Here is a 25,232-nt window from a genome sequence, read left to right on the forward strand (position 1 = left end):
AGCCTGAACCTGCTCTATCAAGATACGATGGAAAAATGGGTATCGATCCCTCGAGGATCAAACCCAGCAAAACCACCTTTAAGGGCGTCATCCCAGGTGTAGAAGCTCATTACACAGGCTCAATCACACTCGAAGTAGTCTTCGAATCACCGGACAACTTCCGAAGTGAAGAGTTAATCTTCGATATTGTCCCATTTCGCAGTGGCTATCACGCACTGCTCGAATGGACAACATTTGCAAAATTCAATGCAGTGCCGCATTACGCATACCTCAAGCTCAAGATGTTAGGACCTCGCGGGGTCATAACGGTAAATGGAAACACAGAACGCTCGCTCCATACGAAAGAGCACACTGCGGCCCTTACAGCATAAGCACAAAGCAGCCTGTTCAGGCAGACCACTTATTCGGCGTCACAGCCCCCGGACACCTTCAAGCGAGTCCGGAACAAGCTGCAACAAGATCGCCTGGCACGATCAGAGCTCGCCTAGCAATTCGGCCCCCGTCCCAGTCCCAATCAAGCGACAAAATCCGTGTCGCGCGTACATAACTACACACTGAAAATACCATGGACATAGGCGGGGGCATGGTCAGGACACGCCCCGCAATGTGGCTTAACCACCCTAGGGGCTGTATACCTTTATCATTCCTTTTTTATTTCAGGGCCTAACTCTCTGGAAGCCCTTTCCGGCAGTACGATTGCCAGACACATTTCGGAAGCAACAACCAAGGCGGCAAGAAGCTAAGATGAACACGGGAATCCTCATGTGGTCTCTAATAATAATTGATATACCCGTTTTTACTATCTATGCGTAGCTCGCCCTGGGACATTCCGAATTGTCCTACTTTCTCCTTATTGCACTACTTGTACCAGTACGCTTCGACGTATTATTTAAATAACAATGCATATCATTAATCTGTCATTGCATTATTTAAGTTTTTCCCTTTTTCTCTCACTTATATGTCCATTTACGACAATCCACACCCGTATGTCCGGGTACGGTCAGTACGCCAGGGGCTCCCGTTTACCCCATAATACGGCGCAAGAAGTCCGAACACTTTCGACAGTGCGGCACCCCGAACTTATAGCATTATATCCATCAGCTCTGAATCATGTCTTTGGTCAAATGTTGGGTTGCCTAGCTCCCATGCTTTGGTACCTTACGTTCCGCTATATCAGCTAAGGTAGCGGTGGGAGAACTACTGCGATTGTGTCCTGCTTCTTCCAGACGAGCACCTCAGTAGAGAAAGCCGAAAACTGACTGTCATGATAAAGCGAGAGACTGGTCGCTGTTCGAGAGGTCTCAAGTCCTTAAAGACTTTTTCTGCTTCGGGCGAAGAGTCGGCCTTGTCCGGCTTAGGCGTGTATAGCGCCCCAAATTCGGCCCTCCGAATACCAGGGGCTTCACCAAAATTTAAAATTATAGACTTCTATGGCTAAGTGAGAGTGATAAAGCATTATAGTCCGATTGCCTGGTTCGTTGAGCTGAACACCTCCCTTGAAGAACCCAAAAATGGGGTAAAGAGTGCTCAGGTTTATCCCGAACACCCCAGTACTAGTTACATGGGGGCAGAAGCCGACGACTGGCCAACTCTCAGATTTTATAAACGGCCGCACAGAAGGTAATATTTTAAATTAAGAAAGCGTCGCATGACGCAAATGAACTCGTTTCATATTACAGGATCACATGAGCATGTTCATTCCAAAATTACATCCTTGGCACACTCATCTGCCACTAGGCGGGAACCCTTCAGGACACTCTCATAATAATTCTCGGGGCAGCGATGCTCGTTGCCCTCCGGCGGCCCCTCCTTCACCAGCCTCACGGAGTCCAGCTTCGCCCAGTGTACCTTCGCCCAGGCAAAAGCCCTGCGTGCACCCTCGATGCAGACAGATCGCTTGATGACTTCAAGCCGTGGGCAGGCTTCCACAAGCCGCCTCACCAGACCGAAGTAGCTACCGAATAGGGGCTCGCCAGGCCACATCTGGATTATAAGGCCCTTCATGGCCTGTTCGGCCGCCTTGTGAAGCTCGACCAACTGCTTCAGCTGGTCGCTCAAGGGCACGGGTGTTCGGTCCCAGTATACTGAGACCAGAACAACTTCTCTGTCGAGCTCCCCTCCTCAGCCCGGTAAAACTCCGCGGCATCCAGTACACTGCGGGGAAGATCTGCAAACGCTCCTGGAGAGCTCCGAACTTGGGTAAGAAAAAGGAAAGTCTCCTTCACGTGCTTGCTTTGCATAATGAATGCCTTACCCGTTGTTATCTTCTTCACCGCGTCAATCTCCTAGAGGGCCTTGTGTGCTTTGGCCTTGGCGCTCCGGACGCTTTCAAGCGCCTGCGCGAGCTCGGACTCTCGCGTCTTAGAGTCAAGCTCCAAGGACTCGTGCTTTTTTGCGAGAGCCTCGAGCTCTTGTTGCACCTCGCCTACTCGGGCTTCTTGCTTCTCCCGCTCGATACGCTCCTTGGCCACTTTGTCTTTGGCCTCGGACAGCACTTTCCTCAGGGTCGTCACTTTGGTCGTGGCCCCTGGCAAACCCATGATGATCCTATTATTTTATAACTAAATTTCTTTTTAACTATATAGACAGGGTATTTCTTACCTTTGCTCTCTTCAAGCTGCCTCTTGGTAAGGCCGAGCTCGTCCTCGGACCGCTTTAGGTCCTGCTTCAGCACAGAGACCTCCGCAGTACGTGCGGCAGCGGCCAGCAGTGAAGCCTGCACATACACATAGACATACTCTAATTAGACTCCCGAGTTATCATTTGATCCTCCATTCGACTTTTCTTTGCGAATGCCGAACAGAGCATCAGGGGCTACTATCTATGTGGTAATATTTTCTTATATTTTGATTGCTTACCTCAAATCCTATTAGGAGGCTGGCGCAAGCTTCGGTCAGTCCATTTTTGGTGGACTGGACCTTCTCGACCACCGCACTCATGATAGTGTGGTGCTCTTCATCGATGGAAGCGCTGTGAAGCGCTTCCAGCAAGTTGTCCGGTGCCTCTGGTTGGACAGAGGACACCGGCACGGATGGTTGGCCACCCTTAATGGGGGACCGCCTGCCGGAGTCCGGAACCATTGAAGGTTCCGGCGCAGTGTTCGGCTGAGGGCCGAACTCGGAGCCCGTAGGAGCCTCGCTCCCTTGGTACCCAGGGTCCGGGAAGTCGCCTCGAGGCGCCCCCAGGACCACCTCCCCTTGGCTCGGTGCCTTTTGAGACAACACCTCGGCGTTGTCCGTAGGGCGAGGGGTGGTAGCGGTCAGGAGAGAATCGTTGTTCATATCCGACGAGTCCAGAGAGCCGCTCGACGAGGATACGTCGAGACGAGCTCGGGATGGACTGCATAATCATGTTTGGCATGAGGAGAGGCAATGTAATAAAGCATACCATTAAGTACTATGGCGCCCGGACACTTACGATTTCTCCAGGGGCTTGACCCTGGGTAACCACTCGTCCCCGCAGTCGGTGGCCGTCGTGGGGCAGTCCGGAGGGAGGGTCCTTCCCTTCTTGGACCCTTCGGCCTCCCCGGTTGGGTCAGCCTTCCTTTTCTTGTCTCCCCCGGCTGGGGGGGAGAACTTTCCTCTTCCTCCTCCTCGTCTTCGTGGGAGGAGTGCGCGTCGGAGTCATCGGACGATGAGTCCGATACAACCTTGCGTCGGAGACCCTTTCGGGTCCCCTCGGCCTTCTTCTTGGTCTTCTTCACCGGCACCTTGTAAGGTGCCGGAGTCAGCATCTCCGTTAGGAGAGCGCCTGCAGGATCTTCGGGCAGGGGGGTTGGGCAATCAAGCTGCTCCGCTGTCTTTATCCAGTCCTATTAATGGCATAGAAGCTTAGATCCTGCATATGACTAAACCGGGGCAAATGAATACCCTGAGAGATATAAAAACTTACCGGATTGGCGTGGCGTTTTGCGCTGAGTCCGTGGTCCTCAGTGAAGGAAGGAGGAATCTCGACGCCCTTGAACAGCACCCTCCAGACGTCCTCGTGCATCGTGTCATAGAGCTCTCGCAGCGTCTGGTGCTTGGCCGAGTCGAACTCCCACAAATCGAATGCCCGTCGTTGACACGGGAGGATCCGGCGGAAGAGCATGACCTGGACCACGTTGACGAGCTTGATTTTCTTGCTCGTCATGTTCCGGATACAGGTCTGGAGTCCGGTCAACTCTACCGAAGAACCCCAGGACAGGCCCTTCTCTTTCCAGGAGGTGAGCCGCATGGGGATTCCGGATCGAAATTTGGGGGCCACCACCCAGTTGGAGTCGCGCGGCTCGGTGATGTAGAACCACCCCGATTGCCACCCCTTTATGGTATCTACATAGGTACCCTCGATCCAGGTGACATTAGGCAGCTTGCCCACCATGGCACCTCCACACTCTGCTTGCTAGCCACCCACCACCTTCGGTTTAACATTGAAGGTTTTCAGCAATAGGCCGAAGTGGGGCCTGATGCGGAGGAAGGCCTCGCACACGACGATAAACACCAAGATGTTGAGGATGAAATTGGGGGCCAGATCATGAAAATCCAGCCCATAGTAGAACATGAGCCCGTGGACAAACGGGTGGAGGGGAAATCCCAGTCCACGGACAAAATGGGTAAGAAAAACTACCCTCTCATGGGGTTCGTGTGTTGGGATGATCTGCCCCGCATTTGGCAGCCGGTGCGCGATATCCGCGGCCAGATATCCGGCTTCCCGTAACTTTTTGATGTTCTCCTCCGTGATGGAGGAGACCATCTACTTGCCTCCTGCTCCGGACATGCCTGGATTGGTTTGAGAAGAGGAACGCGAGCTTGGGCGCTAGAGCTCTGATGTCTACTACACAACCTTCTTCTTGTAGACGTTGTTGGGCCTCCAAGTGCGGAGGTTTGTAGGACAATAGCAAATTTCCCTCAAGTGGATGACCTAAGGTTTATCAATCCGTAGGAGGCGTAGGATGAAGATGGTCTCTCTCAAGCAACCCTGCAACCAAATAACAAAGAGTCTCTTGTGTCCCCAACACACCCAATACAATGGTAAATTGTATAGGTGCACTAGTTCGGCGAAGAGATGGTGATACAAGTGGTATATGGATAGTAGATATAGGTTTTTGTGATCTGAAAATATAAAAACAGCAAGGTAACTAATGATAAAAGTGAGCGTAAACGGTATTGCAATGCGTTAAAACAAGGGCTAGGGTTCATACTTTCGCTAGTGCAAGTTCCCTAAACAATACTAACATAATTGGATCACATAACTATCCCTCAACATGCAACAAAGAGTCACTCCAAAGTCACTAATAGCGGAGAACAAACGAAGAGATTATGGTAGGGTACGAAACCACCTCAAAGTTATTCTTTCCAATCAATCCGTTGGGCTATTCCTATAAGTGTCACAAACAGCCCTAGAGTTCGTACTAGAATAACACCTTAAGACACACATCTACCAAAACCCTAATGTCACCCAGATACTCCAATGTCACCTCAAGTATCCGTGGGTATGATTATACGATATGCGTCACACAATCTCATATTCATCTATTCGACCAACACAAAGGACCTCAAAGAGTGCCCCAAAGTTCTACCGGAGAATCACGACGAAAATGTGTGCCAACCCCTATGCATAGGTTCATGGGCAGAACCCGCAAGTTGATCACCAAAACATACATCAAGTGAATCACGTGATATCCCATTGTCACCACAGATACACACGGCAAGACATACATCAAGTGTTCTCAAATCTTTAAAGACTCAATCCGATAAGATAACTTCAAAGGGGAAACTCAATCCATTACAAGAGAGTAGAGGGGGAGGAGAAACATAAGATCCAACTATAATAGCAAAGCTCGCGATACATCAAGATCGTATCACCTCAAGAGCATGAGAGATAGAGAGATCAAACACATAGCTACTGGTACATACCCTCAGCCCCGAGGGAGAACTACTCCCTCGTCGTCATGGAGAGCACCGGGATGATGAAGATGGCCACCGAAGAGGGATTGCCCCCTCCGGCAGGGTGCTGGAACGGGTCTAGATTGGCTTTCAATGGCTACGGAGGCTTCTGGCGGTGGAACTCCCGATCTATTGTGCTCCCGGATGTTTTTAGGGTATATGGAGATATATAGGCGAAAGAAGTACGTCAAGGGGCCACGAGGGGCCCACAAGGGTGGAAGGCGCGCCCAGGGGGGTGGGCGCGCCCCCCTACCTCGTGGCCTCCTTGAAGCTTCCCTTACGTGCACTTCAAGTCTGCTGGGCTTCTTTCCTTCCAAAAATGAGTTCCGTGAAGTTTCAGGTCAATTGGACTCCGTTTGATTTTCCTTTTCTTCGAAACCCTAAAACAAGGTAGAAATAGAAAGTGGCACTGGGCTCTGGGTTAATAGGTTAGTCCCAAAAATGATATAAAAGTGTATAATAAAGCCCATAAACATCCAAAACAGAAGATAATATAGCATGGAGCAATCAAAAATTATAGATACGTTGGAGATGTATCAAGCTCGAGTGTGCGGGAATGGGTAAGCAAGGAGGAAGAAGGCGTGGGTGAAAAGAGTGAATCCTTGTCCCTTTATAAGGGCGGAAGAGGCGATGCGTCTCCCCACCTGCCTAGTAAAACCGCTTATTCCCCAGGCGCTATAATTGATGGCGCGGTTGGGTTACCCATGTCCGTATTGATGAGAATCCCGTAATAAGGGGGACACGATCTCTGCTTTGACAAGACGTGTCGAGAAAACCGCCCCATGTTATGTGCGGTGCTGGTTGAGAAAAATGGTTCGAATAATGACCGAGCCATGACATAACATCATGCTGTCAGAACGCGTCAGCAGATTAGATTTGTGCAAATATTATTCTCTCTGCGGTAGTATGTGGAACTTGTTTTGCAGAGCCGGACACTATTCTGGTCTTCAGAATCTTCTATGGAGTGTTCGGAGGAGGAACCCGCCTTGCAATGCCGAAGACAATACTGCACGCCGGACTTATCGTCATTGAAGCCTGGTTCAAGGGCTACTGAGGGAGTCCTGGATTAGGGGGTCTCCGGACAGCCAGACTATATCCTTTGGACGGACTGTTGGACTATGAAGATAGGAGGTTGAAGACTTCGCCTCGTGTCCGGATAGGACTCTACTTGGCATGGAAGGCAAGCTAGGCAATACGGATATGTATATCTCCTCCTTTGTAATCGACCTTGTGTAACCCTAGCCCCCTCCGGTGTCTATATAAACAGGAGGGTTTAGTCCGTAGGACAACATACAATCATACCATAGGCTAGCTTCTAGGGTTTAGCCTCTTTGATCTCGTGGTAGATCAACTCTTGTAATACTCATATCATCAAGAACAATCAAGCAGGACATAGGGTATTACCTCCATCAAGAGGGCCTGAACCTGGGTAAACATCGTGTCCCCTGCCTCCTGTTACCATCTGCCTTAGACGCACAGTTCGGGACCCCCTACCCGAGATCCACCGGTTTTGACACCGACAACACCATTTGTTACTTCTTGGAGAGTGGTGTCTCCTAGATTGGCTAGGTGTCACTTGGGAGCCTCCGACAAGATTGTGGAGTTGAACCAAGGAGCTTGTAAGGGCATGGAGATCGCCTACTTCGTGAAGATCTACCGCTAGTGAGGCAAGTCCTTCGTGGGTGATGGCCATGGTGGGATAGACAAGGTTGCTTCTTCGTGGACCCTTCGTGGGTGGAGCCCTCCGTGGACTCGCGCAGCCGTTACCCTCCGTGGGTTGAAGTCTCCATCAACGTGGATGTACGATAGCACCACCTATCGGAACCACGTCTCAAAAATCTCCGTGTCTCCAAATTGCGTTTGCACACTCCAATCCCATCCTTTTACATTCTTGCAAGTTGCATGCTTTACTTTCCGCTGCTCATATACTCTTTGCATGCTTGCTTGATATGTATTGTGTTTCTAAACTTGTGCCAAAACTCCACTTCAACTTAAAGAAATTAAAAACTGCAACTTTTGGCACTTAGTGTCTAATCACCCCCCTCTAGACACCTCTTCTCGATACTTTCAGTTGTACCTTTAGGATGCCCTCTGCCCACGTATATAAAGGAGGGGGGAGGAGGAGGCCAGCCAAGGGGGAGGCGCACCAAGGGGGGAGTCCTACTAGGACTCCAAACCTAGTAGGATTCGGCCCCCCTTTCCTTCCAACGGAGAGGGGAAAGGGGAAAGGAGGGAGAGGGAGAAGGAAAGAGGGGGGCCGCGCCCCCTCCCCTTGTCCAATTCGGATTGGGGCAAGGGGGCGCGCCCCACCTCCTATGGCATGCCTCCTCTCCTCCACTATGGCCCATTAGGCCCGATAACTTTCCCGGGGGGTTCCGGTAACCTCCTGGTACTTCGAAAAATCCCCGATCTTCTTCAGAACCATTCCGGTGTCCGTATATAACCTTCCAATATATCAATCTTTACCTCTCGACCATTTCGAGACTCCTCATCATGTCCGTGATCTCATCCGAGACTCCGAACAAACTTCGGTCATCAAAAACACATAACTCATAATATAAATCGTCATCGAACGTTAAGCGTGCGGACCCTACGGGTTCGAGAACTATGTAGACATGACCGAGACGCATCTCCGGTCAATAACCAACAGCGGAACCTAGATGCTCATATTGGATCATACATATTCTACAAAGATCTTAATCGGTCAAACCGCATAACAACATACGTCATTCACTTTGTCATCGATATGTTACTTGCCCGAGATTCGATCGTCGGTATCATCATACCTAGTTCAATCTCGTTACCGACAAGTCTCTTTACTCGTTCCGTAATGCATCATCCCGCAACTAACTCATTAGTAACATTGCTTGTAAGGCCTATAGTGATGTGCATTACTGAGAGGGCCCAGAGTTACCTCTCCGATACACGGAGTGACAAATCCTAATCTCGATCTATGCCAACTCAATAAACACCTTCGGATACACCTGTAGAGCATCTTTACAATCACCCAGTTACGTTGTGATGTTTGATAGCACACAAGGTGTCCTTAGATATTTCGAAGTTGCATAATCTCATAGTCAGAGGAATATGTATAAGTCATGAAGAAAGCAATAGCAATGAAACTAGACGATCATAATGCTAAGCTAACGGATGGGTCTTGTCCATCACATCATTATGTAATGATGTGATCCCGTTTATCAAATGACAACACATGTCTATGGTCAGGAAACTTTAACCATCTTTGATTAACGAGCTAGTCAAGTAGAGGCATACTAGGGACACTCTGTTTGTCTATGTATTCACACATGTACTAAGTTTTCGGTTAATACAATTCTAACATGAATGATAAACATTTACCATGATATAAGGAAATATAAATAACAACTTTATTATTGCCTCTAGGGCATATTACCTTCAAAGGACATGGAAGCTTTCGGTGGCAAGTCATTTCAACTAGAGCATTGTTAGAAATTTCTTCGATAGCGAGAAGTGGAAGTTGATTGAGAAAGAATCTCCACCGAAGAGAGGTGCACTCACCAGGATGGATGATGATGATGATGATAATGACCCAAGAAATAAGAACAATCCCGATGAAAACAAGAAGACCAAGGAGAAGATCAAGAGGGAAGTGGAAGCATCAAGCTTGCGGGACAAGCTAGATCACATGGTTAAAGTCCAATGAGGCATTGGTGATCAAGACATTGGAGGTAAAGAAGGAGTTGGCCGAGAAGAAGGCTCAAGAAAAGCAAGAGAAGTGGCAACTACTCAAGTAAAAGACCATGCACAAGGCCGTCATTGAGGAGAAGAGCCATGGTCGAGGAGAACAAATCCATGGCCAAGCTCCTTCAAGAGGAGAACAAGATAATGATGATGAATCGAAATGACATGGATGGGTTCACCAAAGAATGGTATGACATAGCAAGGTTGAAGGTCTTGGAGAGGAGAAGGCTACCCTGAAAAGGGACTGAGATCCAGTGACTTGCCTCTAGCAAGTCACGTTGTAACTGACTCCCTCTTATCAGCCCTCCAAACAACATCTAACGGACAACAGTGACCCAAAGCAAAAAAGGCATCCACACTACACCTGGGCATCCATCCAACATAGCTTAACAAAGAAAATGCTTCAGCCTTGGCCGTTCAGTCACTAGATAGTACAATCAACAGTTTTCAGTCAGCTAACAATACAAATGTAATAGTACTAACAACTTATATATGTACTGAATAAAAGAATATGGTAGAGATAAGAGAACATGTTTTTTTGCAGAGATAAGCTACAGTTCTTTTTTTGCAAAAAATGAATCAAAAAGTTAGTAGAGATAAGCTACCATTTTTGTAGAAATAAACTACAGTTTTTTTTTGCAGAGAATGAATCTACTTAGAAGAGAGAATATGTTACTCTCTTGTGCTAGTACAGAAATAAGCAGAGATAATCTACACTACAGAAATTAGCAAAGATAATCTACAGTTTTTTTTCACCTAGTGTACTACTCCCACATAGTACAGAAATTAACAAAGCTTAGCAGAAATAAACAATATGTGACTACTGTTCAGAAATTAGCATAGATAAGCTACATTTTTTTGCAGAAAATTGAAGAGCAATAGTAAGCAATATTGCCATCCTTCCATACAACACACCTTTCTTCAGATGTCTTAACAGACAACAAGCCACTTGTCATTGAAATTCATAAGTTCTTGTACAATTTCGGAACCAAGTGGTACTACTGAAACAATGATCCAAGGGTAGAAATTGGCCATTTGACTTGTACAATTAAGCCACAAAATACTATGGTTAGCCCCAAAATACTATAGTTAACCATGTCCAAAATACGATCTAACGAACTTGCATGCTAGAACATACCAGCATCATCACAAGGTGTAGCCGACAAGACCTGCTGGGTGAAACTGATGATGTCATTCCATTCTTGAAGCTCCAAATCTGTTCCTTTGTTGTTTTCATACCTCTTCACTTGTACTTGAGGCTGCACACCATTCTTTTTATTTGGAGCTTCCCCTTTCTTTTTCTTTTGTTGCTGCCAATGAAAAGTATAGTAATTAGTTTACAAATGAACAATAAAACATATGATGTACCCATTGCAACATACCTTTGCTCCTTTTTTTTTGTTGGTGCGGTAGCTTTAGTTGATTTGTGCTTCCCCTTGAGAAACTTATCGAGCCAAATTCTGCCAAAAACCAAAAAGACACGTACAATTAATGGCGGACCGGTCCGGTGACTAAACAATGCAACAAGACAAGCTCATATGCAAAAAAAGGCTGTTATTCACAGTACATATACATGATTTGGTTGTTGTGCACAGTACATGTCAAATTCCATCAGTGAAATTTAAAAACTACTTCACATTGCTACTTGTAAATTTCCATCAGTGAAATTTAAAAGCTACTTCACATTGCTACTTGTAAATTTCCATCAATACATACTTTAGATTTGTTACTTGCCAATGTCAATTTCCATGCTTTCATGGTACTTGTCATTGAAATTCAAAACAATACACGGTACATGTCAATTTCCATCAGTATAATTCAAAAACTACTTGTCATTGCAGAGAAGCATCAAACAATATTTCCATGCTTTCACTGTATAGTTTTCTTCAGATCTTCTATTAAGAGACAACAAGCACAATACTGAATTTCAATGGAAAAATTCTTAGTACAGTTCAATTTAAGGGAATCCACTCAAATCCACTATCTACACCACCGGTGGTGCTCCAGAAGAACCACATCGTCGGGGGATTGCCGGTGGGAGGAGATGGGATTGGGGTAGGGTCGCCTCACTCACCTGGTAGCTAGAGGGCCGACGCCGGGGAGGGGCGGGCGGGTCCGAGCGACGTGAGCAAGGAGGTCGGCCGGCGCAGCTGATCTACGGCGGCGCTCCTCCCTGGCCCGCGCGGGCGGCGCTCCTCCTCGATCTGCGGCGGACCTCCTCCCCGGCCCGCACGGCGCTTGCAGCAGCAGCTTCCCGGCCTGTCGGGGCACACCTCCCCGGCCCTCACAGCCGCGCGGCGCTGCCTATCCTCCGAGGCGACGGCGCTCGGCTGCTCCGAGCCGTCTCTTCGCACCAAAGCCGCCCTTGTCCTTGTTTTCCCCGCCACAAATCCGTGCTGGATGGGTGCCTGGACATAAGTGTGAGTCTTTTTTTGCTTCCCTTCACTGCTGTCCCTTGGATGTGGTTTCAACGGCAGATGGTTGGGGGCCAGTTTGCTGAAGACAAGTCACTAGATCTCCATCTACGGAAAAGGCTATGTGGTGCCAAGGTTCGGTGGGCATGGTGGTTCGGCAAGTGGTGGTGGAAATGGTGTCAGTGAAGATTTTCATCTTGTAATGATGATGGATGAGTGATGACGAATGCAATGTTTTTTGGGTTGTGGCACGAAAACTATGTTCGTCAAAACTGTATTTGAATTTTTGGAATTTTCAAATTTTATTTATCAAAATCGTGGTCAATTGCTTCGTGTGGTTTTACGTGTCGAGGGCCGAAATCCGCTGCGGCCGAACAGAGATGCTCACATTGTACTGGATTCTAAAAAAGAAAATGTGCCAGTTCACCCCTTCATCTCCATCGCCGTCACGGCATTTTGAGCAAACCACTTATCGTCGTGTCCACCTGTCGCCCAGCACTTCACCTTCAGTCACGTCGCTATGCGAGCTCTGCTCTCTCGCATCCCGATCTCCACCGCTGCCTTCTTCTCCTCCTCCCAAACCCTAGCCCCGAGCCCTAGCCTCGCCCCCCTCCGCCTCGGCCGCCGCTTCGTCGCCATGGCCGCCGCCGCCGCGGAGGAGTTCGTGAAGGGCCGCGTCTTCCCCAACGGCGTCGCCGTCATCACCCTCGACCGCCCCAAGGCCCTCAACGCCATGAACCTCGGTGCGGATCGCCCTCCTCCTCTTTCTCCTGACCGGTTGCGCCGGCGTGCCTTGCGGCGTGATTTGGGCAGGAATACCTTGATTTACTCGCCCGATCCTCCCTATTTTGCTAGGTTGCGGATGATTAGGTGAAATTCGCGTCGCGCTGCGTTCAGTGTAGTTTTTTTTAAAGTAGTGCTTACCTAGTGTACTGCGCGGGATTTCAGTTCGGCCTGTACATCCGAAGTATAGCGAGTGACTAGACATCAACTGAAATTAATTCGCTGCTAAATACTCCGCCTACACTGACAACGCCAGATGTTGCCATTCATTTCACATGACACGTGACAGTATGGCAGCGTGTGTATATTTTGGGCAATCATGTGAGCCCATTGATCTGGCTGGCCACTCGAAGCTGGCATGCCACGTCGTAGGCCCACACAAAGAGGTCACACATGTGCCTCGTTTCTTGCTGCACAGTGACTGTGTCGCCGTTGATGGCGGGCGTACATGCTTGGTTCAAGCGGGAGGTGTCCTCTATTTGCCAAGCGATGGAACCAGGAAACATGAACACCAGGGGCATATGATTGATAATATTGATTAGAGGGATTCTAATCTTACAACATCTCCTGAAGTCCTACGAAAAATATGGTTCCTGCCGTGTGAACCTGATGTCCAAATTGGGATGGTTTGGTGCAACACGTGTCTATTGAACTGCTGCGATGGGCAATTTACTACTCCCCTGTTACAATATAAATGGCTTCCTAGAGGTGTTTTGTCATTAAGTAAATGTTATCTTTTACACGAACTAACTGCCTTGTGCGGCATGTAATGGGCCTACCCCATTTACATCTCCCCCCTCCCCCATAGAATGTTTGTTTGATACCTTATTGAGCTCCACTCACATAGTTGTTACCTCAAATGTGTGCAGAAATGGACCTTAGGTACAAGGCATTTCTTGATGAATGGGAAACAAATCCAAATGTGAAGTGCATTCTTGTGGAAAGCAGTTCTCCCCGCGCATTCTCAGCTGGTATTTTTTCCCTCCATTTTGTCCCCCCTTTCTACGTGGTGAATAAGATATGCCTTGGACATTGAACATGCTGTATTGCCTTTTTGTCTCCGGAGCATTGGATATGTTTTCAAATACGATTCATGGCCAATGCAGGGATGGATATTAAGGGTGTTGCAGCGGAAATTCAAAAGGACAAGAGCACATCACTTGTGCAAAAGGTCTTTCACTTTTAGAACTGATGGTTCTTTTATCATTATTTTTTGTTCAAAAATGTATGCGGCATCAGTATGTTGTTGTTATAGCATTTCTCAAATTTGCACAGATAGTGACTGCTGCTTAGTGTAATCTGCAGGTGGGGATGTGAAGAGACTTGCTATTGATTGCACTATGCCAGAGATAATAGAGGTCTAGCAATAAGACCTTGTTTGTGTCCGAGAAATGAGTTGCATTGTTATAAAATACATAGTTGAAATTGTACTCCAATCTGAAGGAACAATTGAAAAACCTGAATTTCGCAGCCAACTTCGAACTAATGTAATAATTCAAATGATTCTGCAACACTCTGAATTATAATTCAATATTTCACTCATTGATGCATCTAAACATAACATTTACTTAATTATTGACTGTGAACCACTAATGCTGCCATATAACGGAACATATGAATTCAATGCCCTGTTGAGTTGGAAGGATTGATATATAGTGTCCATGAGGACAATTCCAAACAAAATATCAACTCTAATGGTTACCCCATTTCTGGGATACAAAAGACTAGAAACCGATGTGGTATATCACGTCAACAGTAAAAAATGAGATATTGCCATTCCATTGGTTGATTTTCATAGCATGAAAAGGAAAAAGACAAATCTGAGTTACAAGCATTCTATTGATTGATTCCAATCACATGGAAAATGAAAGAATATAACGAGCTATAGTTTTCCTGTACTGATATTTATGCTTTTTGTTATCTCCGAAGTTATGGAATGTACATTTTTAAAGAGGGTTTATATATCACCCACAAGTCACTACTCACTATCTATTCTTGTAACACTACCTGCTTCTTTCACCCACTCTCCGTCTAACATTACAATACCAATATAACCAGGATCAGTTCTCTAGAATCGTACAATACATCTATTTATTCATAGTACTAAGACTTTGTAATTCTTAGCTGATTTTGTAACTGGTACACTGCTGAGAAGCACCCTCTATATGTTATTGTTGAATAACTAATGTTTAATAGACACAAATCTGCTTGTCTTACTAGTACCTTGTGCTCCTTGCTGTGTTTACTTTTTGTAGCATTGGTATTTGCTAAATGGAAATATTGTGCAGTGCTAACTGCTAAGATTTTGTATGCCTAGCTGCTCCTTGTTGTGTCTCCCTGTATAAAGTAATGTTTAATAGTCAATACACATAATTCTGCATGTACTAACCTTAGCCTGTGCTCCTTGGTGTGTCTCTTCTGCGTTGCATTGGTAAATGAAAATAGCTGAATGTATATTTTTATCATTTGCATCACTAAGAGATACAGTGTTCCTTCTCAGGTCTTCACAGCTGAGTACTCTTTGATTTGCAAGATACATGAGTATGCAAAACCTTATATATGCTTGATGGATGGTGTAACCATGGGGTTTGGAATTGGATTGTCTGGACATGGCCGCTACCGCATTATTACGGAGGCAATTGTTTGCAACTCAATTTTCTCTTTACTAATGAGGTCTACTTTCAACTTCTGCATTATAAAGACTGTGATCATGCTTTTCAATGTGCTACTATTACAGAGAACACTCCTGGCCATGCCGGAAAATGGTATTGGCTTGTTCCCAGATGTTGGCTTTGCTTACATCGGTGCAAAAGCGCCAGGAGGGGGTGCAGTCGGTATGCTTCTGTATCCTCCCTTCCTCCCTCTAGTTTATCAATTTGTAGGTGGTATCTTCTGCTAGTAATTTCTCTATGACCGTATAACCATCATGTTTCCAACTTGATGGCATGTATTGCATCGCTAGCTAGTTGTACAGTAGTCAGAACCATACCCTCCCTCCCTACATCATACACTCCTATGTGTCTTGATGTCCACACCTTGTTGTGTTTCTCTGTTATCTTATTTTTGCTATCCCTTTTATCTCAATTTCTGTTGTGTGGGTGTCTGGATGATCATTTTTGGTGGAGCATAATCATTTGAATATTTAATACAAGTTCTCTTTTTTCTGTATTCTGGAACGTGCTGAACAGTTCTGAACTCTGAATCTTTCATGCTACTTATGCAACTATTGTTCAGTTATGGTGAATGGGCTGTATGCCAGATCTTTACTTATGCTATCCTGAGTTGTTCTTTGCACTAATACTGTGAGATTGCTGTGGCTTTCTCTGTTCCCAGATGGATAAAGTGTGTATAAATCATATAGCGTCCTTATTTACTTTATCCTTTTCACTAACATCTGCTCCTTTCTCTTCGCAAAAATAAATAATAAATCTTCTTTCAGGAGCTTACCTTGGGATGACAGGAAAAAGAATATCTTCACCTGCTGATGCTCTGTTCATAGGTCTCGGAACCCATTATGTACCTTCCGGGGACTTGGGTTCACTCAAGGAATCCCTCCTGAGTGCTAACTTGTATGTATCTAACTTACTTGGCCAAAACATACTGAACACATTAATATGCAACTATAGTAACTATCTATATTTTATAGTTCTCTACTATGTATTACTCCCTCCGTTCACAAATATATGATGTTTTGGATATTTCAATATGAACTACGTACAGACTGAAATGAGTAAACAAACACACTAAAGTGTGTCTATATACATCCGATTTATAAAAAAAGTTAGAACATCTTATATTTGTGAATGGAGGGAATAATATCTTAGATTTATGACATAGCAAGTGCTTGCAATATTTCTATACTATTTTAGTAGTATCTTGACATATGTGGTTCTCTTTGTCTTGTTGCAGCACTGCTGATCCTCACAAAGATGTTGAGTCACTCCTGACTGGGTACAAGAAGGAACTTGAGTCGGTGCCCCAATTAGAAAAGCTTTTACCGGATATCGTTTCTTCTTTTGGTCCTGATAAATCAGCTACTGAATCTGTGGAAGAGCTAAAGAAGCGTAGTCAAAGTGGTGATGCCACAGGTAATCTTCTGTTAACCGTCCCCTTTCTGATATAGTGAAAACAGTGCTAACTACTTTTATTTGAATGGCCTGTTCTATATAAGAACCAAGTCTACTGCAGTACTGACTAGAGAAGAATGAATGCATATGGGTAAATTGTTCTTTATTTTGTTGGCTGCAGTGTCAGAATGGGCCAATGATGCTTTAGCAGGACTTAAGAAAGGTGCTCCGTTTTCTCTTTGTTTAACACAGAAACATTTCTCTCGAGTTGCATCGTCATATGGGAACAATGAAAATTATCTATCTAAGGTAGTCTCCTGTATCCTGTACCATTGAACATTTCTATTTCCTTAAGTTTTTCTTATTATTCTGTTGCTTGGCACATTCAGTTGGCTGGTGTTATGAAATTGGAGTACCGCATTGCCTTAAGATCATCGGTTCGAAGTGATTTTGCTGAAGGCGTACGCGCTGTCTTAGTTGACAAGGACCAGGCAAGTCATATGGTTTTATTTTTCAATCTCAAAATTTTAAATTGTTCTGTCCAAAAGGGTTTTTATTTTCACTAGAGGCAGAGACACATGTTGTTGTGTGTGCTACATGTGTTTCATGGGCCTCCACCTATGATCTATGCTGTAAGCCTATAGGGGGTCCAACCAGTTAGAACGTTTTCCTTTCCACTATCAACTTTTAGACCATAAGTTCTACAAATCCTAAGTTCAAACTTGACATAAGCTTAAACCTACCTGATGGGTTGTACTGGCATTATGAGCACTCAAGTATGCTTTACTCCGCATGCCAGTTTCCACAAACAAGACAAATTAGCCAGCTAAGACTTGTTCAGCTTGTAAGGCCAGGAGCTACTTCCCCTGATTTTGGCTCAGCTGTTGCTTATGCATAAGCCTGTTTTTGGCTAACCGCAAAAAACCATAGGGCCATGCTGGCCCATGCCCATACATGGTTTTTATACCATTAGCACAGATGGGTTCATACCATGAACATCCAGTGGTTTTATATGCCTTTATCAACCTCCCTTCTGCAAAAGCCCACCGAAGCAAAGACTGAGCCAAGGTGGCCTTGTGTCATAACCTATGTGAGTAAGTCTGTTCTGACTACTTATGGCTTTTGGCAGGGAGAAAAAGGCTTGCCAAAGCGTGGCTTAAGCCTCCCTTGGAAATATGGCCTATGCTTATTATAGGGCCTAAAAATGCGTTCTGCCCATAGCTTGTTCCTCTCCAAATATGACCCAGTTCACTGATTTGACTTAACTATATAAATCACCTGAATCGTGACTGCATTTTTATAATCATTGGGCACAGATAGAGAAGGACAGGCCTGGGCAGTGGTGAAGTACTGTCCACTTGTGCCAAGAGGTCTTGGTTTCGAAGCAGCCTTCTGCCCACTTGTGCCAAGAGGTCTTGGTTTCGACTCAGCCTCTCTGCATTGCACTGTGCAGGGGTAAGGCTTGCCTCATGCAATCCTTGCCCAGACCCCACCTGGTGGGAGTTTCTAGCACTGGGTCTGTCCTTTTCCCTTTTTTCGGCATACAGATAGCCGTAGACCCCTGGTCTGTTGTGCAATGGCAATATTTTAAAGTAGGAACTGCAATGGCTGCTCTCTCCACATATAGATTGAAATTTGTCTTGAATCAGATAATGTAGGATAACTTGTACTCCCTCCGTCCGAAAAAGCTTGTCCCAAGCTTGTCCCTCAATTGGATGTATCTAGCACCAAGTTAGTGCTAGATACATCCATTTGAGGGACAAGCTTTTTCGGACAGAGAGAGTACCTAATCTTGTTCTACTATTTAAGCTTTGAGATAGTCTGAACTTTTTGAAACATTAAATCAGAAATAATAAAATATTAGATCCTGGTGTCATCTATGTCTTGCAAAATTGGGCAAAAGTCTATTTTACATTAAACTATAATGCACTTTGGACTGTTGTCTGTTTATCTTGCAAGATTAGGTAGAGAGCTCATGTTCAAGCTAGCAACCAAAATACTACCTCCATCCAAAATTAATTGTCGCCCAAATGGATGTATCTAGACGTATTTTTAATAGTAGATATACCCATTTGAGCAATAAGTAATTCTGGAGGGAGGGAGTATAAGGCATAGCAGCACACATTAAATGCATACGTTTTGTGCATTTTACTCATGGTGTGACGTCATTTACATACTCATGCCGGGGAAGGTTATCTAAAATCTAATGTGATAGTGGTTCATTTAACCTGAAGGGAGTATAAGGCACAGCGGCACACATTAAATGCATACATTTTGTGCATTTTACTCATGGTGTGACGTCATTTACCTATTCATGCTGGGGAGGGTTATCTAAAATCTAATGTGATAGTGGTTCATTTAACCTAAGGGATCAGTATTATACCCCTAATCATTCCGTTGAATCGTCTTGTCACTTGCAGAATCCAAAATGGAGTCCAGCAACTCTGGAAGACGTAAACATGGATGAGGTCGAATCAGTTTTCGAACCATTAGCTGCCGATGCTGAGTTGAATGTGTGATCTTCTGTAGCAGCCCAGAATGCTGTGACCACAACACCCTTTATCCTTCCAATGATGTAATAGGAAATTACAAACATACATACGGCTATCCATTGAGCCAATAAATTTGCCTGGAGTGCATTGTCTGAAAAACAGAGTTTGATTATCAGCATTTGATGCAGCGGTTTATTTGATGGAGCTGAAGCACATAGATTCAGGTTCAGGGTTTTACTTCTGCAGTGCCACTGGGTAGTATGTCATACCCTATGACGTGCCTGAGAAAACACTGAATCCCACCGGAAGAACACTGGGACTGAAAAAACATTGTCCGGCCAGCAGATTCTAACAAACGTGTACATGTATCTGGTACAACTGACGTATGGGGAGACTGACGAGCTGCCTGGCGACGGGAATATCTGGTACAACTGACGTATGGGGAGACTGACGAGCTGCCTGGCGACGGGAAGTTACCCGTCATTTCGTTTTCAGCCCTTAATTAACTCGCTATCTGTTCTGGTAAACAGTGTGTACCCACCATCATTTCGACGGGCGCCTTTCCATATTTATGTTGGTATATTTATGTAACCCAGATGGTCGTCAACTTCATGTATTTTCTTGGTGGCTGGCTACTTTCCGTGGGCCAGGGCAGATGTTCCCTACGTACAAGCAGGCAGCGGCGCCGTGTGCCCTGCGGGCGATAAGCCCGGTGATGGATGCAGTGTTTTGCTAGAGACAAAACAATAGGACCTTCCATTTCAGCATGACCACACCCCAATCCAGGCATCCAGCAGTCCTGATAAGGCGACGGACGGCGAGCCGACGAGGCATCGCATGATGCGCGCGTAAAGCATGACCGACTTGCCGCTGCCAACGGCACCGGGACTGACAGCGACGCACACAGTCGCGTCGGCGCTCTCGACGGATTTGTGCCTTCCGGCTTCCGCCCCCTCGCGTTACCGGGCGGACGATGACCAGCCCTATCAGTTCAGAGGCAAGCGTAAAGGAGACGCGGGGCCGTTCTCCGGGGATAACCGGATAAGGCCGGCGATGCGGCGGCGCCGCGGCGGGGCGGGGGAACCGGGGATGCGACGATGGCACGGCTGATGGCGACGCGGGAGGAGGGGCTCAGGCGCTCAGCATGTGGCGTGGGTCCCCCCGGGGAGGAGATAGGATTACGGATCGCAACGGGCAGAGCGGGGGAGCGATCCCGTCCACTGCGTTATACCGAGGCCGACAGGCCGGGCCGTTCCGTCCCCCTGTGCGCTACCCGTTGTTTTCTCCATAATTGGCTCCGGATTTACGATGTGATGCGTCCACTCCACTTGTGGCTCGTTTTTACGGAGTGTTCCTCATGGTAAAGGTGAAAGGTATTCCCAACCGAAGCAAGTGCAAGCGTACGGGACATTATTTGTTAGCAACTGAGTTTCCTTCGTTCTTTGTTCTAGTACTGTACTACCCTCTGTCAGCGTTTCGAACGGGGAATTCTCCTCAGGAAGCGGCGAAGTTGAGGAAGAGAAAACGCCATTGGTATGTACGTAGTTCAAAATTTACAAGCACGACACAAGATTACTACTAATTTTTTTAGCGAAAAACAGGGAATTTCGGCCGAAAAGCATGCGGCTTTTCTTTTTTCAGTTCAGCTTTAGCTAGAGATGTTCTCATCTCTCTCTGATAGTAGTGGAACCCTTATGGAAAACCATGCGGCTTCGGACGTGTGGCGCGGGCCTGCAGCTCTCGTGACGACGACGGACGTACGGCGCGGCGCTCCGACCTGTGAACTGTGCAGCTTCCGACACATGCCGGCGAGGTCAAAAAAAAAGAGAGAGCCAAATCGCTGGAGTACTATTTCCTTGACACCAAGGCCACGCGTCACCTCAAGTGTGAGCGTTTTAATTAAATTAAACTCCATGTCTATCTCATCCGGACCGCACACGTGGGCCGATGCCGTGGAGTACTCAATCAGCTGCGGTGGGCTGCGGCGGAAACTGCTGCTGCCGAATAGAAGAAGAAGAACCGTGAGCTGCGGCTGACTCGGACGAATAATCTATCCGTTCGGAGCAGGACGAAGCCGACATGGTAATCATGCACCAGCGCACGGATTTTTTTTAGGCCAACGTGGGCCTTGCGCATTGGTTTCCCGGCGCCACCACGGCTTTTGAGATCCATCCGTAGACGGGCTCGGCAGCGGCTTCCCTTCTCTTTTTCGAAGGAGACGCCAATTGGATTTGGAATTTGCTTCACACCACTCCTAAAAATCAGCACTCCAGTGTCAGTCTGGGCATATCCATGCGCACACCGCACGCTTCCTATCATCTCCACTTCTCCTGTGGTACTTTGCTTGGGAAGACGCAAATCTGGCCCAGATACGAGATTGCAACCTTACCAAAAAAAAAGAGCTTCCGCTAGGCGTATGGTACAGTTCGGATAGCAAGTGATAAACCTTGAGAAAATCCATCTTATCCCTTCCCTTGCACCGCCGCCATACCACATACAGATCGCCTACTGCACCACGACACTGTCGTCCCTCTCGCGGACCGCGACGCCGCTAAAAGATCTGGAAGAATCCGCCCCCGCGCAAGCACGCCACGATAAGCTCCAAACCGCCCCGGGCCCACACGCACATCCCCACTTAATTCAGAAACCCATCGATTCCTCTGTTTCCTCTGCTCCGCCCCCAACACCCCGTATAAATACGGCGCGCCACTCCCGCCACTCGCCGCACACAAGAAAGAACATCAGCACGCAGAACAAATCAAGCAAGCTCTTCGTCCTCTCACTCGTTTCTTGCTCGGTTCATTTGCGGCGTCAGCGATGGGCGACCTGATTCCGGGGTTGCCGGAGGAGGTGGCGAGGGAGTGCCTCATCAGGGTGGGCTTCGACCAGCTGCCCGCCGTGCGCCGCATCTCGCGGCAGTGGAAGGAGGAGGTCGAGTCGCCGGACTACGGCCGCCTGCGCCGCGCCGAGGGGCTGGCGCGCCCGGTGCTCGCCATGGTCCAGGCGCAGCCCGAGCGCGTCGAGCCTGGCCCGGCGCAGAAGCACGCGTCGGCGTCGGCGGCCAACGGCGGACCCGCGAACAACTACAGGATGGTGCTGCTGGACCCGGTGGCGGGGCGGTGGGCTCCGCTCCCGGTGCTGCCCGGCCCGACCGGGAGCCTGCCCCTGTTCTGCCAGGTCGCCGCGGTGGACGGCCCGCAGGGGAGGAAGCGGCTGGTGGCCGTCGGCGGGTGGGACCCGGAGTCGTGGGCGCCGACGGACTCGGTGTACGTGTACGACTTCCTGACCGGCGCGTGGCGCCGCGGGGCGCCCATGCCGGGCCCGCGCCGGTCCTTCTTCGCCACCGCGGCCGTCGGCGGGGCCGTGTACGTCGCCGGCGGGCACGACGAGGAGAAGAACGCGCTCCGGTCGGCGCTCGCGTACGACCCGGACGCCGACGCGTGGGCCGCGCTCCCGGACATGGCGGAGGAGCGCGACGAGCCGCGCGGGCTCTGCGTCGGCGGCAGGTTCCTGGTCGTCGGCGGGTACCCGACGCAGGCGCAGGGCCGCTTCGCCGGCTCCGCCGAGGCCTTCGACCCGGCGACGGCGGCCTGGGACACCGTCCAGGAGGGCCTGCTCGAGGACGGCGCGTGCCCGAGAACCTGCTGCGTGGCGCCCGGAGCCGAGCGCATGTACATGCTCCGCGAAGGGAACCTCGTGGCGCGCGACGGCGGCGCCTCGGCGGGGTGGCGCACGGTGGCGTCCGTGCCGGGGGACGCCCGCACGGCGTCGACCGTCTCCGCCATCCCCGGCGGCCGCGTCGTGGTGATCGGCTCAGGCTGCCACGGAGGCGACCAGACCGTGTACATGCTGCGCGACGAGGCCGGCAACGGCAAGGCCGCGTCCTGGGCGCGCGCCCCGGCGCCGCCGGAGTTCTCCGGGCACGTGCAGGCCGCCTGCTTCCTAGAGATCTGATCTGATCACCTAAGCGTGTGTACAGAACCATGAATAGTGTACATAGAGGTAGTATATGTGTGCATATAACGCATCAATGCGCGTCTGCGAGGGCTGCGCCTTTTCGCGCCATGACTCGAGCTTGCATTGCACCCGTGTAAGAAAATGATGGTTAAACGAGCCCAGAAAGATCGTTGCAGTGAACAATGTTTTCGATTTTGTCTGCCGCGAGACGAGATGTCGATCGCCGGTGAGAGGATTCCGGAGCTGTTTTGCACCGACCAATGGGTGCCGTTTTTCTGTTTGTTCTGTTCAGCCGGGACGTTGAGATAGGCCTTCTAGAACACGTCGTTGCAAAAGGCGGGTCTGCTTTGCTTTGCTCTGTGCTGGACAAGACAAGAATTCTTTTGGAGAGTGAAGTGTTGGGAAGCTTCTGCAACGGCTTATCCTAAATTTGGAAGGACGACGATGCCCGTTTTCATCATATCTCGAACCATCTTTTGTCGTCTTCTCACTCCAGATGTGGCTTTTGGGTTCGTGCTCGCGCTTAACCGTGACTTTTGTTCCGTCTATGCTGGGTACTCTTCTTTATGGCTTATTTGGATCACAGCATTAGAAAACAAAGGAATTTAAAAAACACATGAATTTGACAGGATTGCATGTGCAAAATAGAATGGTCACTTGGATGGAACACAGAAAAACTCCAGAAAAAGCCACAGAAAAAGTGCCTCAATTCTACATGAATCAGTGTCGAAAAAAGGTTAGAGTGGATGTTGAAATTCCTATAGGATTGAGGTGCAGGAATGCAGCCCATTGGAATTTTGGAGATGTCGCTCCTTTGATCCAAAGGTCTTCCTTAGAAAAAAAATCCTATGAATTGAAATCCTCCAATATTTCTATGAAAATCCTTCAATCCAGAGAGCCCCTTATTGTAAAAGGAAAGTGCTGAAATTCAAAAACCATGTAACAGGGTAGCTGCACCGCAACAGCGAATAGAGCGCTTGTGACTGAAATCCGATCCGCCGGTCCGTGAACAATGGTCCAATCCGCAGACACGGATGCGGGAGGTGGCCATTCAACGCTACCCACATACATTTCAAGCTAGCCAGACGAAATTTGTGCAAACACGACGGTTTTTGACATAAACCGGTCGAAATTAATTACTTTCGAACATTTTTCATTACATTTCAAACATTTAGAAAAAAATGACGTGACCCTAAATCTATCCTACGTGGCGGCCCTCATCCACTTTCTTTGAATTCTGCATCGGCGACCACGTCCTCCATCTCATGGACAACGACGGGTTTCAAGACCCGTGAAGTGGAGGTGTGGATTCCGCCAAGAAAGAGTAGAACATGGGAAGGGACCAGCCCACATTGGACACAATGCCTTGCTGCCTCCCATGCCCCAGTCATCCGTGGAGGAGTCCGCGACCTGTCCATCGCCGGTGCCAGTGAACGTAACATCGATGATGGACGTGCACAGTCCGGCACTATCCACCTGCCATACGCGCCCCCGAAAGTTAGACGGCGACACGTAGGAGGCGCAACAGGGGACGTTCCCATCCTCAACCGCCAGCGCTGCCAACGCTTTGTGCGGCCGTGTCTGCGGCTGGCTGCGCCGACACTGCTGAAAGGACATGCGGTGCCCCCATGTGTGGTTTTGGTAATTGATAACATTCTCTATGGACTAATGGTTGCATTGAGTTATATTTGAAGGATTTGTCCATAGGCATTTCTTGAAGTACATGTGTTGGTTTCAAGGAGTTTATGAGTTGACCAAGGTGGTATTAAGGAATTATCCAAAGATTGGTCATAGAGTTGGAAAGAGTCAAGGTTGATCAAGACTAAGTACAGAGAGTGATTCAAGTTGATCATCACACAAAGTGTAGAAGATACA

General features: G+C 47.9%; 2 protein-coding genes across 5 annotated transcripts; both read left to right on the plus strand.

The window, feature by feature from the left end:
• The first annotated feature begins 12,523 nt into the window (after positions 1 to 12,523).
• Positions 12,524 to 19,613, plus strand: LOC119328812 (3-hydroxyisobutyryl-CoA hydrolase-like protein 3, mitochondrial). Of its 4 annotated transcripts, XM_037601804.1 has the most exons (11): positions 12,524 to 12,801; positions 13,711 to 13,812; positions 13,948 to 13,992; positions 14,147 to 14,199; positions 15,342 to 15,476; positions 15,579 to 15,675; positions 16,281 to 16,410; positions 16,751 to 16,929; positions 17,090 to 17,217; positions 17,298 to 17,399; positions 19,329 to 19,613. In XM_037601804.1, the coding sequence occupies exons 1-11, from the start codon at positions 12,579 to 12,581 to the stop codon at positions 19,425 to 19,427; spliced, it is 1,293 nt and encodes a 430-aa protein (XP_037457701.1). In that variant the 5' UTR covers positions 12,524 to 12,578; the 3' UTR covers positions 19,428 to 19,613. The 4 variants fall into 4 exon arrangements, with proteins under 4 accessions (XP_037457701.1, XP_037457697.1, XP_037457699.1 ...); XM_037601800.1 differs by lacking the exon at positions 14,147 to 14,199 and having other exon boundaries at positions 12,525 to 12,801; positions 13,948 to 14,012; XM_037601802.1 differs by lacking the exon at positions 13,948 to 13,992 and having other exon boundaries at positions 12,525 to 12,801.
• A 2,466-nt stretch (positions 19,614 to 22,079) lies between these two features.
• LOC119330713 (F-box/kelch-repeat protein At1g80440-like) lies at positions 22,080 to 23,552 on the plus strand. Its single transcript, XM_037603833.1, has one exon. It carries the CDS (start codon positions 22,218 to 22,220, stop codon positions 23,352 to 23,354), a length of 1,137 nt encoding a protein of 378 aa, XP_037459730.1. The 5' UTR covers positions 22,080 to 22,217; the 3' UTR covers positions 23,355 to 23,552.
• The last annotated feature ends 1,680 nt before the right edge of the window (positions 23,553 to 25,232 follow it).

The sequence above is a fragment of the Triticum dicoccoides genome, chromosome 7A (assembly GCF_002162155.2).
Source record: "Triticum dicoccoides isolate Atlit2015 ecotype Zavitan chromosome 7A, WEW_v2.0, whole genome shotgun sequence".
Lineage (NCBI taxonomy): Eukaryota > Viridiplantae > Streptophyta > Magnoliopsida > Poales > Poaceae > Triticum > Triticum dicoccoides.